Source organism: Carassius carassius, chromosome 50, assembly GCF_963082965.1.
Source record: "Carassius carassius chromosome 50, fCarCar2.1, whole genome shotgun sequence".
NCBI lineage: Eukaryota > Metazoa > Chordata > Actinopteri > Cypriniformes > Cyprinidae > Carassius > Carassius carassius.
In genome coordinates this window covers 21,406,025-21,426,929 of record NC_081804.1, presented here as the reverse complement: position 1 = coordinate 21,426,929, position 20,905 = coordinate 21,406,025, and the positions used below count along the sequence as shown (strand labels likewise).

Below are 20,905 nucleotides of genomic sequence, written 5' to 3'. Positions count from 1 at the left end.
GTTTTTTTTAATTAATGACTGCACTTCACATGTCATCCAGGGTTTCTGGTTGGGAAACGCCTGAATCTTTTTGTTGACAGTGACATTTTCCATGCAGTTTTTAGTGTAGAACAAAACAGATTCTGTGTATTGTTCCAGGTCCTGATGTTCAAATCCGTCCCAGTCTGTACATTCAAATCAGTCCTGCAGTTGAGAGAGAGATTCCTCAGGCCAAGTTTTAATGATCTTTGTGACCGGTTTTGTTTTCCTCCTCAGAGGGGTGTATGCTGGGAGAAGAAGCAGTGAACAGTGATCTGACTGTCCCTGGTGGGGGTGGGGTGCAGTCCTTTCGGCATTCTTAATGTTGGAATACACATGATCCAGTGTAATTTTCCCTCTGGTCACACACTTAACATATTGGGGGAATTTAGGTAGAACTGTTTTCAGACGTGTCTGATTAAAATCACCCGCTATGATGTGCACTCCTTCTGGATGGTTCCGTTGGTGTTTATCTATAGTGCAATGTAACTGAGTGAGAGCTAAATTAAGTAAATTGTTTATTTACAGTTTTGTAGAGTTTACACTTTAACTCAATCTGGTTTCCACTAGCTTGACCACAGGGACTACAGTGGTTTCCAGGTGGTCTCTTGGGCTGCACAGTTTAATCAGCTAGTGTAAACCCAAAGACTTGAGAGGGGAACTAATACTTTCTGTATCCCTTACAGACTGCATTATAGCCTATGGGCACCAGACTCGAACCCTTACCCGAGGACTCGATGGTTGAACTAATCAGTTCTGTTTTCTGTAAAGAACCTAAGGATGTTTCACATGTGGGTAAACATCAATAAACTATAGTGTAAATGAGTAGCTGGCCAAGCACTAATGTACACTTAGAAAAACTAAATATATTAGGGCTTTAATAACAGCGATTAATATATGGGGGTGTAGAGGGCAATATCACGACTAAGGTGCCCTTGAGCAAGGCACTGAACCCCCAAATGATGTCCCCTGCTTTGGGTGTTCATGGTTTGTGTGTGTGCACTTTGGATGGTATAAATGCAGAACACAAATTCTGAGTATGGGTCACCATACTTGGCTGTATGTCATTTTCACTGATGTTAATCCGGCCCTGCCAACAGCAACTCTGAACCAGCTGCAGGAATTCATGACAAAGAATGATCATTGTGTGCATGTGACAACAATATCACGAATTCTCCAAAAATGGAAGGAGTGCCGGAAAAAGCGACTCCTCAACAAAGGCCACATGCAGTCACCACATAGTTTTACCAAAACACACCCTGAAGATTTTGAGGCAAATGAGACTAAAATTTAATTATTTGGCCACAACACCAAACGGTATGTCTGGAGGAAATCCAATCAAGCTCAGCATCCAAATAACAGCATTCCTCCAGTAAAGCATGAAGGTGGTAATACCCTGTTCTGGGTGTTTCTCTGCAGCAAGGACTGGAGGTCTTGTTAGGATAGAAGGAAACATGGACGGGGCAAAATACGGTCAAATTCTTGAGGAAAATCTGCTGCCCTCTGCCAATGGGAAGAAGGTTTACATTCCAACATGACCAGGGATGGATTGGGAGTAAAAAACGGCCCTAGATTTTCTCCTAAACAGGCCCAGCACAACTAAAAACAGCCGCTACTATCTCATAATATTACAGCAATGAATGTATTGCAATTATGGCAAATAGCATCACAAAACCCATGGTGACCCTGCTGAAAAAAACTGTAGAAACCACTACAGAAATTCTGATGGTTTCCACTACAAATGCCATTACGACCTCAACTTTTCTGATCATATGCCTCTTCTTTTTACTGTCCCTATCCATTCTTGGTTTGAAAAACCTCATGGTGCTGTCAGATCATCTCGCACGTTTAATGCTATTACTATAAATAACTTTGCACAACTATACAGAGAAAGTTACTCTTTTGATCTGTTAGAGAACCTCATGACTAACTTAGAAATGGATGATCACCTTGCTCTTTTTAATTCTACATTTCAGTCAGGATTCAGAACGTTTCATAGTACTGAGTCAGCTTTATTAAACGTGTTAAATTATATCTATATGGTAACTGACCAGGGTGATAGTATTGTATTGGTGCTGTTACAAACCCGATTCCAAAAAAGTTGGGACACTGTACAAATTGTGAATAAAAACAGAATGCATTGATGTGGAAGTTTCAAATTTCAATATTTTATTCAGAATACAACATATATGACATGTGAAATGTTTAAACTGAGAAAATGTATAATTTTAAGGGGAAAATAAGTTGATTTTAAATTTCATGGCATCAATACATCTCAAAAAAGTTGGGACAAGGCCATGTTTCCCACTGTGTGTCATCTTCTCTTCTTTTTATAACAGTCTGCAAACATCTGGGGAATGAGGAGACAAGTTGCTCAAGTTTAGGAATAGGAATGTTGTCCCATTCTTGTCTAATACAGGCTTCTAGTTGCTCAACTGTCTTAGGTCTTCTTTGTCACATCTTCCTCTTTATGATGCTCCAAATGTTTTCTATGGGTGAAAGATCTGGGCTGCAGGCTGGCCATTTCAGTACCAGGTTCTTTCTTCTACACACCCATGATGTTGTAATTGATGCAGTATGTGGTCTGGCATTGTCATGTTGGAAAATGCAAGGTCTTCCCTGAAAGAGACGACACCTGGAGGGGAGCATATGTTGTTCTATAATTTGGATATATCTTTCAGCATTGAAGGTGTCTTTCCAGATGTGTAAGCTGTCCATGCCACACACACTCATGCAACCCCATACCATCAGAGATGCAGGCTTCTGAACTGAGTGCTGATAACAACTTGGGTTGTCCTTGTCCTCTTTAGTCCGGATGACATGGTGTCCCAGTTTTCCAAAAAGAACTTTAAATTTTGATTCGTCTGACCACAGAACAGTTTTCCACTTTGCCACAGTCCATTTTAAATGAGCCTTGGCCAAGAGAAAACGCCTGTGCTTCTGAATTATGTTTAGATATGGCTTCTTTTTTGACCAATAGAGTTTTAGCCAGAAACGGCGAATGACACGGTGGATTGTGTTCACCGACAATGTTTTCTGGAAGTATTCCTGAGCCCATGTTGTGATTTCCATTACAGTATCATTCCTGTATGTGATGCAGTGCGTCTAAGGGCCCGAAGATCACGGGCATCCAGTATGGTTTTCCAGCCTTTACCCTTACACACAGAGATTGTTCCAGATTCAATGAATCTTTGGATGATATTATGCACTGTAGATGATGATACCTTCAAACTCTTTGCAGTTTTTCTCTGAGAAACTCCTTTCTGATATTGCTCCACTATTTTACACCGCAGCATTAGGGGAATTGGTGATCCTCTGCCCATCTTGACTTCTGAGAGACACTGCCAGTCTGAGAGACTCTTTTTATACCCAGTCACGTTGCCAATTGACCGAATAAGTTGCAAATTGGTTAATCGGCCTCTTATTGCTACCTGTCCCAACTTTTTTGGAATGTGTAGCTCACATGAAATCCAAAATGAGCCAATATTTGGCATGACATTTTTAAATGTCTCACTTTCAATATTTGATATTTTATCTATATTCTATTGTGAATAAAATATAAGTTTATGAGATTTGTAAATTATTCCATTCCTTTTTTACTCACAATTTGTACAGTGTCCCAACTATTTTGGAAACGGGTTTATAGATCTTACTGCTGCATTTGAAATGATAGACCATAATATTCTTATTGCTTGACTTGAGTCCTATGTGGGCTTAAAGGGAACCGTTTTAAGTTGGTTTAGCTCCTATTTAAAGGTCTGGAGGCTCTCAGTTCGACTAGGCACCCACGTCACCAGCTGTTAATCTCACATGGGGGGTCCCACAGGGATCAATACTTACACCAACACTTTTTTCTCTGTACATGCTCCCTTTGGGCTCTATTTTCAGGAAGCAAGGAGTCTCGTTTCTCTTCTATGCTGATGATACCCAGATTTATGTGCCACTTAAACACTATGATAGTAACACCTTTGACACTTTGTTGGCTTGTATGAAGGATATCAAAATCTGGATGGCATCAATTTTTCTCAACCTTAATGAAAAGAAAACTGAAATGATAATTTTTGGCCCCCCTAGTGGCATTACCTTAAAATATCTCAGTATTCACTTTTGTGCATCCCAAGCCAAAAACTTGTTTGTTGCTTGACAACAAGCTGAAACTTGATACTCAAGTAAATTTGGCGGTTAAATCTTGTTTCTTTCATATCCATCTTCTCTCTATAATCAAGCCTTTCCTCACTTTTCAAGACTTTGAGAAAGTAATTCATGTTTTTATATCATCACGTTTAGATCACTGTAACTCCCTGTATTGTGAAATGAATTCCACTACCTTGGTCCGTCTCCAGTTGGTCCAAAATGCATCAGCAAGACTCAGCCTACGTAAATTTACTCATATCACTCCTGTCTTAGATTCTCTGCATTGGCTGCCTGTGCGTTTTAGAGTGGAGCTCAAAATCCTTGGTTTTGTCTTTAAGTCTTTAAACACCTTAGCTCCCTCATATTAATCTGAACTGCTTTTCTTACATAACCCCTCTCGAGCTTTTAGATCTAGTAATATTAGATTGCTCACCGTTCCTAGAGTTAAATTAAAGAAAAGGGTCCATCTCTGTACTCGATTTTTAATGACAATTCTGGTTTTATTTCTTATATTTTGTTATATATTTTAAATGTGGATTTAATTTTGGTTTTTAGCTTTGATTTTATTTATTTGCTATTTTGATGTTCCACTTGTTGTTTATTTTATTTTGATGCTGTAAAGCTCGTTGGTCTGCTTCTGCTGCTGTTGTAAATGATGCTATTTAAATAAATTAAACTTGAAACTAAAAACAGCCGCTACTATCTCATAATATTACAGCAATCAATGTATTGCATTTATGGCAAATAGCATCACAAAAACCCTGCTGAAAAAAACAATAGAAACCATCACAGAAATTCTAATGGTTTCCACTACAAATGCCATTACGAACATTACAAACAATCAACTTTTAATCATTAAAACTATTAAATAATGGTTTCCTGTTGTGTGTTTTGGGACATGGTCCATTAGGATTTATTAGAATGTATTGTATCTATTTTCTTTGTATTTATTATACAATAAAAAAAGACCACTAACACTAGCTTGCTCTATTCTTTTTTTATTCTGTTTTCTTTGTATTATATTATTTAAACAACTATGTGTCAAGATCTTTCAAGAAACTATGTGTACTGTGTTAAGCTAACTGAGACTTGTTATAGCACTTGTGTATCATTGCTCTTTTGTTGTTTTTGATTGCTTCTATTGTACTCATTTGTAAGTCGCTCTGGATAAAATGTATCTGCTAAATGGTTAAATATAGGATTTAGTGGTTTTAACAATAATAATATTTAACAACAATAATAGGCTACCAATTACCAGACCAATAGGGTCCCTTATAATTTTCATTATAACAAATACAATTTCCATTATAACCAGTAAAACCATTACAAATTCTATTGATGGTTACTATTGTTGTTTTGTTTTCAGCAGGGGATTGAAATAAATGTATTATTAGGCCTATGAACTTAAATACTTAAAATCTACATAAAAAGAGAAGCATAAACATAAAATTTAGAAACCTGAAACTACAGAATTCTTCAATTGTCTGTCTGTGTGTGTGTGTGTGTGTGGGTCATGTTAATCGGAGCAATCACCTTATAGGCTACGTCATTTACTCTATTTTCTAACTCAATATCTCTCAAGTCTAACCCGTTGTAGAATCACTGTTGTCTCTTTATGAATAAATGGAATATCCATGTCATACAATGCAGAGTGATAAATAGCAGTGGACACTTGGACTAGGGGTGTCTTGGGATTTTAGTGCTATAGACTACCTGCTCTATAGCGAGAGAGGCGGGCAAAGGTAACCTGATGTAACTGTTCGCTTTTTCTATTTTAGCTTCTCCCAAACACCTTTATCTTCACCTTTTTTTGCTTGCCATCACGAGCCCTCTTTCCTTCGTGTAAGTTTAGGTTTATTATTAGCAAAAATAGATTGCATTAGCGCCCCCTTTTGTCGACACATTTCCTTTGATGATGAACCAACCAGGCTGACGGCTGTCGAAACGGACTTCTCCAGAATGTCCAGATGGCCAGTCCATCCCTGAACATGACAATGAGCCAAAGCACACAGCAGAACTGAGCACTCAGCGGTTGAAGGAGAAAAAGGTGAAAAGGTGCATGGTATACTCCAAGCCCAGACTTAAACCCCACTGAAAATCTGTGGAGTGACATAAAGACTACAGTACACAAACGTTCACCATCAGATTGAACTAAACTTAAGCAGTTCTGCAAAGAAGAGTGAGCAAATAATGCAAAGTCTAGATGTGCAAAGCTAGTAGAGACAAATCCCAGCAGACTAAAGGCTGTAATTAGAGCAAAAGGTTCTACAACCAAATACTGACACAAGGGAGTGATCCTTTTTCCAACTCAGTAATTCATTTTTTTTTTTGGTAACACTTTAGAATACTGTTTCTTACTTACTAGAATACTGTTTCTTACTTACTACATAACTAATAAGGAATTATTGAAGAACTAACAGGTGATTATTCATTAACACTTAACTCACTACTGTTAAATACTAAGGAAGATGTGTTAATTAATAAGTATGTAATAAAATTTTATGATTATGTTAAGTAACAGTTAGCTAATCAATAACTAATGTATTCTGTCATACCTACTGAAGAACTACTATTAATTATCTACTAGTTAGGGTTCAAGAAAAATAACTATGAAGTAACTACTAATGAACAGTTTAACACATTTACATTGAATTGTGACCCTTTCATATAAATGTTATTAGCAATAGTAGTAGTAGTATGAAAATGCAATATTAATAAATGCAATACATTTTATAGAGGTTTTGCCTGGGTAGTACATTGTTTTGTGAGTGTGTTTTGTAAGAAATCAGCTTCCAATAGGAACCCCACCATGACTCCAGTGCCTTGCGATAATTACCTTAGTTTTTAAATTTTATATACAGTACTGTATGTGTGCCTCCTCAGCATATACCACATTATCATTAATTCAATTTCTGTATGTAAGGCAAAGCCTGAGGAAAAGTGAAAATACAGGTATCCAATTTGTAATTAATTAAGAATTATCAAATAATTCTGCAGGACTTATTTTCACCCTGAAACATTAGGCGTATTCTAAAGTGAAAATGTTGGGAAACCATTAGTAATTAATAAAGTCAAGTCAAGTCACCTTTATTTATATAGCGCTTTTAACAAAATACATTGCGTCAAAGCAACTGAACAGCATTCATTAGGAAAACAGTGTCAATAATGCAAAAATGATAGTTAAAGGCAGTTTATCATTGATTTCAGTGATGTCATCTCTGTTCAGTTAAATAGTGTCTGTGCATTTATTTGCAATCAAGTCAACGATATCGCTGTAGATGGAGTGACCCCAACTAAGCAAGCCAGAGGCGACAGCGGCAAGGAACCGAAACTCCATCGGTAATAGAATGGAGAAAAAAACCTTGGGAGAAACCAGGCTCAGTTGGGGGCCAGTTCTCCTCTGACCAGACGAAACCAGTAGTTCAATTCCAGGCTGCAGCAAAGTCAGATTGTGCAGAAGAATCATCTGTTTCCTGTGGTCTTGTCCTGGTGGTCCTCTGAGACAAGGTCTTTACAGGGGATCTGTATCTGGGGCTCTAGTTGTCCTGGTCTCCGCTGTCTTTCAGGGCAGTAGAGGTCCTTTCTAGGTGCTTATCCATCATCTGGTCTGGATACGTACTGGATCCGGGAACTGCAGTGACCCTCTGATCTGGACACAGACTGGATCTGGTGGCTACGGTGACCTCGGAATAAGAGAGAAACAGACAAATATTAGCGTAGATGCCATTCTTCTAATGATGTAGCAATGTACATAGGGTGTTATGGGAAGTGCTTCCGGTTCCGGTTTATCTAATTATTGCAGCCTAAAAATCCTTTAACGGATTTGGATATTAAAAGCATATTAGTATGTTATGTGTATGCCAGGTTAAAGAGATGGGTCTTTAATCTAGATTTAAACTGCAAGAGTGTGTCTGCCTCCCGAACAATGTTAGGTAGGTTATTCCAGAGTTTAGGCACCAAATAGGAAAAGGATCTGCCGCCCGCAGTTGATTTTGATATTCTAGGTATTATCAAATTGCCTGAGTTTTGAGAACGTAGCAGACGTAGAGGATTGTAATGTAAAAGGAGCTCATTCAAATACTGAGGTGCAAAACCATTCAGGGCTTTATAAGTAATAAGCAATATTTTAAAATCTATACGAGGTTTGATAGGGAGCCAGTGCAGTGTTGACAGGACCGGGCTAATATGGTCATACTTCCTGGTTCTAGTAAGAACTCTTGCTGCTGCATTTTGGACTAGCTGTAGTTTGTTTACTAAGCGTGCAGAACAACCACCCAATAAAGCATAACAATAATCTAACCTTGAGGTCATAAATGCATGGATTAACATTTCTGCATTTGACATTGAGAGCATAGGCCGTAATTTAGATATATTTTTGAGGTGGAAAAATGCAGTTTTACAAATGCTAGAAATGTGGCTTTCTAAGGAAAGATTGCGATCAAATAGCACACCTAGGTTCCTAACTGATGACGAAGAATTGACAGAGCAACCATCAAGTCTTAGACAGTGTTCTAGGTTATTACAAACAGAGTTTTTAGGTCCTATAATTAACACCTCTGTTTTTTTCAGAATTTAGCAGTAAGAAATTACTCGTCATCCAGTTTTTTATATCGACTATGTATTCCATTAGTTTTTCACATTGGTGTGTTTCACCGGGCCGCGAAGAAAAATAGAGCTGAGTATCATCAGCATAACAATGAAAGCTAACACCATGTTTCCTGATGATATCTCCCAAGGGTAACATATAAAGCGTGAAGAGTAGCGGCCCTAGTACTGAGCCTTGAGGTACTCCATACTGCACTTGTGATCGATAGGATACATCTTCATTCACTGCTACGAAATGATGGCGGTCATATAAGTATGATTTAAACCATTGTAATGCACTTCCATTAATGCCAACAAAGTGTTCAAGTCTATGCAAAAGAATGTTGTGGTCAATTGTGTCAAACGCAGCACTAAGATCCAATAAAACTAATACAGAGATACACCCACGATCAGATGATAAGAGCAGATCATTTGTAACTCTAAGGAGAGCAGTCTCAGTACTATGATACGGTCTAAATCCTGACTGGAAATCCTCACATATACCATTTTTCTCTAAGAAGGAATATAATTGAGAGGATACCACCTTTTCTAGTATCTTGGACAGAAAAGGGAGATTTGAGATTGGTCTATAATTAACTAGTTCTTTGGGGTCAAGTTGTGGTTTTTTGATGAGAGGCTTAATAACAGCCAGTTTTAAGGTTTTGGGGACATATCCTAATGACAATGAGGAATTAATAATAGTCAGAAGAGGATCTATGACTTCTGGAAGCACCTCTTTTAGGAGCTTAGATGGTATAGGGTCTAACATACATATTGTTGGTTTAGATGATTTAAACAAGTTTATACAATTCTTCCTCTCCTACTGTAGAGAATGAGTGGATCTGTTTCTTAGGGGGTCTATAGTGCACTGTCTGATGCGATACTGTAGCTGACGGCTGAATGGTTGCAATTTTATCTCTAATAGTATCGATTTTAGAAGTAAAGTAGTTCATAAAGTCATTACTGCTGTGGTGTTGGGAAATGTCAACACTTGTTGAGGCTTTATTTTTCGTTAATTTATAGGAGGGGAAGAATTGTATAAACTTGTTAAATCATCTAAACCAACAACATGTATGTTAGACCCTATACCATCTAAGCTCCTAAAAGAGGTGCTTCCAGAAGTCATAGATCCTCTTCTGACTATTATTAATTCCTCATTGTCATTAGGATATGTCCCCAAAACCTTCAAACTGGCTGTTATTAAGCCTCTCATCAAAAAACCACAACTTGACCCCAAAGAACTAGTTAATTATAGACCAATCTCGAATCTCCCTTTTCTGTCCAAGATACTAGAAAAGGTGGTATCCTCTCAATTATATTCCTTCTTAGAGAAAAATGGTATATGTGAGGATTTCCAGTCAGGATTTAGACCGTATCATAGTACTGAGACTGCTCTCCTTAGAGTTACAAATGATCTGCTCTTATCATCTGATCGTGGGTGTATCTCTGTATTAGTTTTATTGGATCTTAGTGCTGCGTTTGACACAATTGACCACAACATTCTTTTGCATAGACTTGAACACTTTGTTGGCATCAGTGGAAGTGCATTAGCATGGTTTAAATCATACTTATATGACCGCCATCAGTTCGTAGCAGTGAATGAAGATGTATTATATCGATCACAAGTGCAGTATGGAGTACCTCAAGGCTCAGTACTAGGGCCGCTACTCTTCACGCTTTATATGTTACCCTTGGGAGATATCATCAGGAAACATGGTGTTAGCTTTCACTGTTATGCTGATGATACTCAGCTCTATATTTCTTCGCAGCCCGGTGAAACACACCAATTTGAAAAACTAATGGATTGCATAGTTGATATAAAAAACTGGATGACGAGTAATTTTTACTGCTAAATTCTGAAAAAACAGAGGTGTTAATTATAGGACCTAAAAACTCAGCTTGTAATAACCTAGAACACTGTCTAAGACTTGATGGTTGCTCTGTCAATTCTTCGTCATCAGTTAGGAACCTAGGTGTGCTATTTGATCGCAATCTTTCCTTAGAAAGCCACGTTTCTAGCATTTGTAAAACTGCATTTTTCCATCTCAAAAATATATCTAAATTACGGCCTATGCTCTCAATGTCAAATAAAGAAATGTTAATCCATGCATTTATGACCTCAAGGTTAGATTATTGTAATGCTTTATTGGGTGATTGTTCTGCACGCTTAGTAAACAAACTACAGCTAGTCCAAAATGCAGCAGCAAGAGTTCTTACTAGAACCAGGAAGTATGACCATATTAGCCGGGTCCTGTCAACACTGCACTGGCTCCCTATCAAGCATCGCATAGATTTTAAAATATTGCTTATTACTTATAAATCCCTGAATGGTTAAGCACCTCAGTATTTGAATGAGCTCCTTTTACATTATAATCCTCTACGTCCGCTATGTTCTCAAAACTCAGGCAATTTGATAATACCTAGAATATCAAAATCAACTGCGGGCGGCAGATCCTTTTCCTATTTGGCGCCCAAACTCTGGAATAACCTACCTAACATTGTTCGGGAGGCAGACACACTCTTGCAGTTTAAATCTAGATTAAAGACCCATCTCTTTAACCTGGCATACACATAACATACTAATATGCTTTTATTATCCAAATCCGTTAAAGGATTTTTAGACTGCATTAATTAGGTAAACCGGAACCGGAAACACTTCCCATAACACCCTATGTACTTGCTACATCATTAGAAGAATGGCATCTACGCTAATATTTCTCTGTTTCTCTCTTGTTCCGAGGTCACCGTGGCCACCAGATCCAGTCTGTGTCCAGATCAGAGGGTCACTGCAGCCACCCGGATCCAGTACGTATCCAGACCAGATGCTGGATCAGCACCTAGAAAGGACCTCTACTGCCCTGAAAGACAGCGGAGACCAGGACAACTAGAGCCCCAGATACAAATCCCCTGTAAAGACCTTGTCTCAGAGGAGCACCAGGACAAGACAAAAACAGACGATTCTTCTGCACAATCTGACTTTGCTGCAGCCTGGAATTGAACTACTGGTTTCGTCTGGTCAGAGGAGAACTGGCCCCCCAACTGAGCCTGGTTTCTCCCAAGGTTTTTTTCTCCATTCTGTCACCGATGTAGTTTCGGTTTCTTGCCGCTGTCGCGACTGGCTTGCTTAGTTGGGGACACTTCATCTACAGTGATATCGTTGACTTGATTGCAAATAAATGCACAGACACTATTTAACTGAACAGAGATGACATAACTGAATCCAATGATGAACTGCCTTTAACTATCATTTTTGCATTATTGACACTGTTTTCCTAATGAATGTTGTTCAGTTGCTTTGATGCAATGTATTTTGTTTAAAGCGCTATATAAATAAAGGTGACTTTGACTTTGACTTAATTTAGCCACTGTATTGAATAAATACCTGGGGTTATGTTTGTTTTCTTCTAAAAGAGAAGAAAAGTAATCGGATCTAGCAGTTTTTAATGCTTTTCTGTAGGATAGGTTACTTTCCCGCCAAGCAATATGAAATACCTCTAGTTTTGTTTTCCTCCAGCTGCGCTCCATTTTTCGGGCTGCTCTCTTTAGGGTGCGAGTATGCTCATTATACCTCCTATTGTTCTGCAAGTGGCCATTCCTCTGTGTGCCTCAGCACTAAAAGAGCATTTCCCTGAAAGAGCAATTGAGGTTCAGCTGTGGTTCCTTTGGTCCCACTTGCACGGTATCTGGGTGCCTGGCTAGTGTGTCCCAGCCTGTCTTGCTGGCTTCTGCAGACTTTCAGCCTCAGCTACGCGATTCAGTTCACCCGGCATGCCCCCAAGTTCAGCTGCATCCACTTCACAACAGTGAAGGTGGTCGATGCTCCTGTCTTGCGTGCGGAGATCGCAGTCCTAGAAGCGCATTTAAATAGTCAATTAGTGGTTACTGCATTGATCTGTAGTTGTTGAGTAAAGTGTCCTGGTGTCCTAACCCATTTTGGTTAGATTGATCAGTAACAAAGCATATAGTTTCAGCGGGAAAGTGTTTCTTTGTCCCAGTGACACCTCATTTGCATGCTTTATGATTGTGCTGAATAATTGGTGTGGTTTTACCCAAAATATGGTATAAATAGTATGGTGAATTTCTGAATCACATTTGAGTTTGAGGAAAAAAGAGCAGATCATTTTGATACTAAGAACGATACCAGATATACATTCATACACCTGAATATTAGCATTTAGAGCTTATCTAATACAAATAAACAGTGGTAACTAGACTAATGTAATAGGGAAACATACAGACAACACATGCATATACCAGATACATTTGTAACTGAATAATTGTAGTCTAAATAAAGAAAATGTCTTTGTGTGTGTGTGTGTGTGTGTGTGTGTGTGTGTGTTATGTGTATTTGTAAGCGTTGAGGTGGTCCACTGGTCAGCTAGGCCGTGGTGTCTGGCCCTGAGGGTCATTTACATATCTGTGTTTAAAGTCCGATATTGAGGAGCTGAGAGTTGCTGTTTAACATCATCTTGATCTTGGGGGGGAAAACCCTTGGCAATTTAGCACCCATATAAATGTATAATGTGTGGCAATGTGTACGATTTATAAGCAAATGTCTGAAGGCTAAAAGGAATTTCTAAGACATGAAGCCCAAACGATCGTACATGGTCCTAAGCAGATGCTACAGTCTGTCCCCAAGATCGCCAAAAATACTATTTCTGTGGATTGTGTTTAAAGGATGGGCATATAAGTACAAGGTTCTGCCCTTTCGGGCTGTCCCTCTCTCCCAGTGTCTCCATGAAAGTCATGGAGGCGGCTCTTGTTCCCCTCAGAGAGCAGGGTGTTCACATCCTAAACTCGATGGTTGGCTTATACTAGCACAGTCGGGATTAGTTGTGAGAGCTAATGGACATGGTGCTCCGGCACCTCAGCCTGCTAGGATTTTGGGTCAACTGGGAAAATAGCAAACTCTCCCCAATACAGAGTATTTCTTTTCTCGGTATGGAGTTTGATTCGGTCAAACAGACAGCACGCCTCAGAGAGGTAGCCAGTGCAGAGACTGTAGAACTGGGGTAATATGATCATATTTTCTTGACCTGGAAAGTACTCTAGTTGCTGCATTTTTGACTACCTATAGCTTGTCTATTGAAGATGCAGGACAACCCCCTAGCAGTGCATTACAATAGCCCACTCTAGAGGTCATGAATGCATTAACTATTTTTTCTGCATCAGAAACAGAAAACATGTTTCGTAGCTTGGCAGTGTCCGCCTGGTTGCAAATTGGAATCTACGAGATTCTGTGTACTGTTTTTTGGTCCATTAAGTAATATCTGTCTTATCCTAATTTAATAGGAGTAAATGATTGTTCATCCAGTCTTTTACATTTTTAACACACTCTATTAGCTTAGATAATTTAGAAGTTTCATCTGTTCTCGTTGATTATAGTTGAATATAGTTGATTATCATCAGCGTAACTCCTGTATTTTCAAATAATATTACCAAGGGGCAACATGTATATTAAAAATAGCAAAGGACCTAGGACAGATCCTTGTGGCATTCCATATTTTACTGGTGATAAATTAGATGACTCCCCATTTAAGAAAAGTTGTAGCGATCAAACAGGTAGGGTCTAAACCATCTTAGAGCCTGCCCTTGAATACCTGTACAGTTTTATAATCGATCTATGAGTATGTCATGATCTATGGTATCGAACGCAGCACTAAGATCAAGTACAGCTAGAAATGAGATGCAGCCTAGATCTGACGCAAGAAGCAAGTCATTTGTAGTTTTGACAAGTGCAGTTTCTGTGCCATGGTGGGGCCTGAAACCGGACTGAAATTCTTCATACAGATAATTATTTTGCAGGAAGGATCACAATTGAGCAGACACAACTTGTGTTTTGAGGCTGCTCTCCTTAGAGCAGAGATAGGCAACTCCGATCCTGGAGGGCCACTGTCCTGCAGAGTTTACCTCCAACCCTAATTAAACACACCTGAACAAGGCAATCAGTGTTTTCGGGATTACTAGATAGATACAGGCAGGTTCGTTTTTATGAGGGCTGAAGCTAAACTCTGCAGGATAGTGGCCCTCCAGGACCACCAGGACAAGACCACAGGAAACAGATGATTCTTCTGCACAATCTGACTTTGCTGCAGCCTGGAATTGAACTACTGGTTTCGTCTGGTCAGAGGAGAACTGGCCCCCCAACTGAGCCTGGTTTCTCCCAAGGTTTTTTTCTCCATTCTGTCACCGATGGATTTTCGGTTCCTTGCCGCTGTCGCCTCTGGCTTGCTTAGTTGGGGTCATCTACAGCGATATCATTGACTTGATTGCAAATAAATGCACAGACACTATTTAACTGAACAGAGATGACATCACTGAATTCAATGATGAACTGCCTTTAACTATCATTTTGCAATATTGACACACTGTTTTCCTAATGAATGTTGTTCAGTTGCTTTGACGCAATGTATTTTGTTTAAAGCACTATATAAATAAAGGTGACTTGACTTGCCTTAGAGTTGCGTCTTAGCACTGCGTTCGACACTATTGACCACAACATTCCTATGCATAAACTAGAAAACTTTCATGGCATTAATGGAAGTGCATTAGCATGGTTTAAACCATACTTATATGACTGCCATCAATTCGTAGCAGTGAATGAAGAGGTATTATATCAATCACAAGTGCATTAGGAGTACCTCAAGGCTCAGTACTAGGGCCATTACTTTTCACACTTTACATGTTACCATTGGGAAATATCATCAGTCTCACTAACTATTGCCTATCTATCAGAAAGCTGGTGATCCACTGACAGATAGAGCTAGGAACAAAGAGCTGGGTCAGTTTGGCCTGGAGGGCTGTTGGGATGATGGTGTTGAAAGCCGAACTGAAGTCGACAAACAGGATCCTCACATAAGTCCCTGTTTTGTACAGATGTTGCAAGATGAAATGCAATCCCATGTTGATTGCATCATCCACGGACCTGTTTGCTCGGTAAGCAGGAAGGCACTTCACACAACTCCAAAGATCTGTTAAAGATCTGTGAAAAGATGGGGGCCAGCTGGTCAGCACAGATTTTCAGACAGGCTGGTGTATCACAATCTGGGCCTGGTGATTTTCTTCTTTTGTTCTTCCTGAAGACCAGGCGCACATCATCTTCACAGATTTGAAGTGCAGGAGAGGTGGAGAGGGGGATTGCAGGAGGTGTTAACAGTTGTGTAGGGAGATGGTCAGAATGGGTGTTGGGGGTTTCAAATCTACAATAAAACTCATTCAGGTCGTTAGAAAAGTCGTTGATTAGCCTCAGTGCTGGGGGATGATGTCTTGTAGTTAGGGATGGCTTTCATTCCTCTTCACACTGAAGTTGAGTCGTTGGAAGTAAACTGGTCTTCTAACTTTTTAGTGTAGGTCTTTTTAGCCGCTCTAATCTCTTTGTTCAGTGTTTTCCTGGCCTGATTGTACAACCCGAATTCCGGAAAAGTTGGGACGTTTTTTAAATTTTAATAAAATGAAAACTAAAAGACTTTCAAATCACATGAGCCAATATTTTATTCACAATAGAATATAGATAACATAGCAAATGTTTAAACTGAGAAAGTTTACAATTTTATGCACAAAATGAGCTCATTTCAATTTTGATTTCTTTTACAGGTCTCAAAATAGTTGGGACGAGGCATGTTTACCATGGTGTAGCATCTCCTTTTCTTTTCAAAACAGTTTGAAGACGTCTGGGCATTGAGGCTATGATTTGCTGGAGTTTTGCTGTTGAAATTTGGTCCTATTCTTGCCTTATATAGATTTCCAGCTGCTGAAGAGTTCGTGGTCGTCTTTGACGTATTTTTTGTTTAATGATGCGCCAAATGTTCTCTATAGGTGAAAGATCTGGACTGCAGGCAGGCCAGGTTAGCACCCGGACTCTTCTACGACGAAGCCATGCTGTTGTTATAGCTGCAGTATGTGGTTTTGCATTGTCCTGCTGAAATAAACAAGGCCTTCCCTGAAATAAACGTTGTTTGGAGGGAAGCATATGTTGCTCTAAAACCTTTATATACCTTTCAGCATTCACAGAGCCTTCCAAAACATGCAAGCTGCCCATACCGTATGCACTTATGCACCCCCATACCATCAGAGATGCTGGCTTTTGAACTGAACGCTGATAACATGCTGGAAGGTCTCCCTCCTCTTTAGCCCGGAGGACATGGCGTCCGTGATTTCCAACAAGAATGTCAAATTTGGACTCGTCTGACCATAAAACACTATTCCACTTTGAAATAGCGCATTTTAAATGAGCCTTGGCCCACAGGACACGACGGCGCTTCTGGACCATGTTCACATATGGCTTCCTTTTTGCATGATAGAGCTTTAGTTGGCATCTGCTGATGGCACGGCGGATTGTGTTTACCGACAGTGGTTTCTGAAAGTATTCCTGGGCCCATTTAGTAATGTCATTGACACAATCATGCCGATGAGTGATGCAGTGTCGTCTGAGAGCCCGAAGACCACGGGCATCCAATAAAGGTCTCCGGCCTTGTCCCTTACGCACAGAGATTTCTCCAGTTTCTCTGAATCTTTTGATGATGTTATGCACTGTAGATGATGAGATTTGCAAAGCCTTTGCAATTTGACGTTGAGGAACATTGTTTTTAAAGTTTTCCACAATTTTTTTACGCAGTCTTTCACAGATTGGAGAGCCTCTGCCCATCTTTACTTCTGAGAGACTCTGCTTCTCTAAGACAAAGCTTTTATAGCTAATCATGTTACAGACCTGATATCAATTAACTTAATTAATCACTAGATGTTCTCCCAGCTGAATCTTTTCAAAACTGCTTGCTTTTTTAGCCATTTGTTGCCCCCGTGCCAACTTTTTTGAGACCTGTAGCAGGCATTAAATTTTAAATGAGCTAATTAAGTGGATAAAAGTGTAAAATTTCTCAGTTTAAACATTTGCTACGTTATCTATGTTCTATTGTGAATAAAATATTGGCTCATGTGATTTGAAATTCCTTTAGTTTTCATTTTATTAAAATTAAAAAAACGTCCCAACTTTTCCGGAATTCGGGTTGTACAAGACCCTGTCCCCATTTCTGTAGACATCCTCTTTGGCCTGACGAAGATGTCTGAGTTTTGCTGTAAACCATGGCTTATCAATGTTGAATGTTAAATTATCCCTGGTAGGAATTAATATATCCTCACAAAAACTAATATAGGATGTCACACTCTCTGTGAGCTCGTCCAGATCGGTGGTAGCAGCTTCAAAAACACTCCAATCAGTGAGGTCAAAACAAGCTTGTAAATCCTACTCTGTGTCGCTGGTCCATTTCTTCACAGTCTTTATTACAGATTTAGCAGATTTAAGTTTCTGTTTGTAGGTCGGTATAAGATGAACCAGAGAGTGATCAGACAGCCCCAAAGCTGCTCGTGGAACAGAGTGAAATGCATCCTTTATTGTGGTGTAACAGTGATCCAATATGTTACTGTCTCTGGTGGGATTTAGATTGGCTTTATTAAAGGTTAGCTCTATTAAAGTCCCAGAGAATGATTTAAACAGAGTCCGGATGTTGTTGTTCCGTCTCTGTGATCTGATCAGCGAGTCTCTGTAAAGCTGAGCTCACGTGCGCTTGCGGAGGAATGTAAACACTCACCAGATTGAACGAATGAAACTCCAAGGAAGTTTCACTCGTTTATTCAAGGAACAATTCAACACATGATTTTCAGAAAGGGTGAAACTAAAAGATGATACTGTGTGACTATATTGGATCTGACAGTAATGTCACACCACACGAGTGTGAGGAACTGTTTTTATTTAGTGATCACTATTGCTTTGTCTTTTATTACAGATCGTTTGATATGAAGTGAATATTTATGCAGTTTTCATCTTAATTATAGCAGTATCCATCTGTGAAGGATGTAGCTGTTAAGTAAACACAATTTTTAACCAATCATGTGGGCGTTTACTTCCGGGTCTACAATCTGCCACACCTATTCAATCAGAGCGTTCAAATGAGGGGGTCAAAACAGGACAGAAATAACCTATTACTTTTGAATTATGGTGTTTTTTTTTACATAAAAATCTTGATAACACAACAAGTGGACCTCAGAGAATAGTAAAAATAATTCTCAAAAGTCAGTTCATGGCCTCTTTAATGATTTGGTGTTATATTATGATAATAATGTGATATATTGTGATGCTTCTGTGCTGTGGTGATTTTAGTGATATATTGTGATGGTTTAGCGATGATTGAGTGATATGATAATTTGGTGGTATATTATAATGATTCGGTGTTATATTGTGATAATTCTGTGATCTGTTATAATGGTTCAGTGATATAGTAGTGTGTGTGTGTGTGTGTGTGTGTGTGTGTGTGTGTGTGTGCAGCACTGCAGATTACTGGTGGTGGATCCCTGTTGCCGGGCCGTTGGTAGGGGGCGTTGCCGGTGCTGTGATCTACTTCCTGTTGATTGAGCTTCATCACTCCAACCACAATGACAAATCTCACAAAGAACCTGAGGAAGAGGAGGATGAGGAGGAAGATGAAGACAGCAGCCTGAAAGACAAATACGAGATGATCAACATGAGCTAGAAACCCAAGACCAGTAGAATTCCTGTTGTGACCAAGTAAAGCTGCTGAACTCATTTTCATACACGGTTTACAGGAGTAGACTCATCAGTGACATGAGCGACCTTCATCCACCTCATTTAGACATTTCACAACTCAAATAATTAACCGGTTACAACCGATTGATTCATGTAAGTGCTTTAACTTAATACAAGCTTAATGTCTGTCCCATAATCTTCCACTGCACATAACATCTGATTGTATGTTGCTGATGGGTCAATATTACACTGGACCCAGAACAATCGATTCAATGGCTGTTTAATCCTTTAAAGTGATGGAACCGCACCAGGATCGCCCTGTCAGCAGTTCTGTCCAGATTAAAGCACACTGACTGACGACATTGATCATGAAAGCACCTGACAAACATGCTTGTTTAAGCATGACCATCACATCACATGCGTGAATCTAATGGTCCACGGCAGAGATTAGCAATGGTCTTGGAGAGATGCAAAAGATTTTCCTCTAGATCACCATTGTTGAGTTTTCATGTTAAATTTAAGTCTTATTTCACCTTGTTGTCATTCATATACTGTCTATGATATTTATGTTTCTGTTAATGTCCTTGTGTTTGAAGATTTAAAAAAAATAAAATAAAAAAAAGTCAATTTTTGTCAAGTCAGTTATTTACTTAGTTTTTTTAATTTCTTTTGTAAAAAGTAGATCTTTTGTAATGAAATCCTGTCACTTCAACTGTGTATTTGTGCGTTTTGCTGAAATAAACTGAACTTTTGCCGAACTTTTACGGCAGATGTGTCTAGCTTACAAACACCAAGTGTGTTTGTGTTTTTAGTTTTAGTTTTTCAGTTCTTTTAATTTCCGTTTTGGTTTTTATTTTTAGTCTTTTATTTTCATTTCTATATCATTTAACACAGGACTTTGTGTAATGTTATTAAACTGCGTGTTCAGTTACACTGGTCCACATGGTGTACAGCTAGTTTGTCATTTAACAACAGAAGGACTTGTCATCAAATGTGCTTTATTTAATTGTGCTTTCTTGAAGGTCCTCCTCTGACATGGAGATGGCCAGTCAAAGTGTGGATGACCAATGATATTTCAGTAGCAGTTTGTGCCTCCACTGCCTGTAGTTTTAAAACTGAAAATAAGTTTTTACTTTTTTTTTTCTTTTTTACTTTGTGTTAAAGCAGTGCATGATAGTTAGGGTTAGTGTTACTTTTAGTAGAAATGTTTTTTTTTTTTTTCTAAAAACTACTTTTTTCAAGGAATAGAATTTCTTGCTCAATGTCAAATTACTTCAGTAAGTGTGATAAAGTTAAATGTTTCTTCACTTTCAACTTACTGGAAGTGTGTTTGAGACCAGCGCTGGTTTGATCTCAAGTGACAGTTATGATCTATTTCCAGTAAAACAATCATAAGATGCTCATTTAGACCCTGATAAGATTGAAATGTGCTCTTTGCACTTCCTCTCACATCTGAGACTTTATTCTTCTCATATCTGCATGAGATCATCTCATGCAGGAGAGGCATTTACTCATCTAACGGAGATCAATCAAAACTTCTCAACATTTAGTGGCAGGTTTTGTCTTTCCAATTTACCCACTGTATCCGTCTTCAAACGGTGCCAGAACCAGCAGCCAATCAGAACAGACCGT

At 39.0% G+C, this 20,905-nt stretch overlaps 1 protein-coding gene across 1 annotated transcript in view; it reads left to right on the top strand.

The window, feature by feature from the left end:
* Positions 1-20,020, top strand: part of LOC132133438 (aquaporin-9-like) — a 41,157-nt gene extending 21,137 nt beyond the window's left edge. Inside the window, exon 6 of the mRNA XM_059546253.1 lies at positions 19,055-20,020. Coding sequence (XP_059402236.1) covers positions 19,055-19,259 — 205 coding nt within the window. The 3' untranslated portion in view covers positions 19,260-20,020. The remainder of the gene's footprint in view (positions 1-19,054) is intronic.
* Positions 20,021-20,905: the final 885 nt, after the last annotated feature.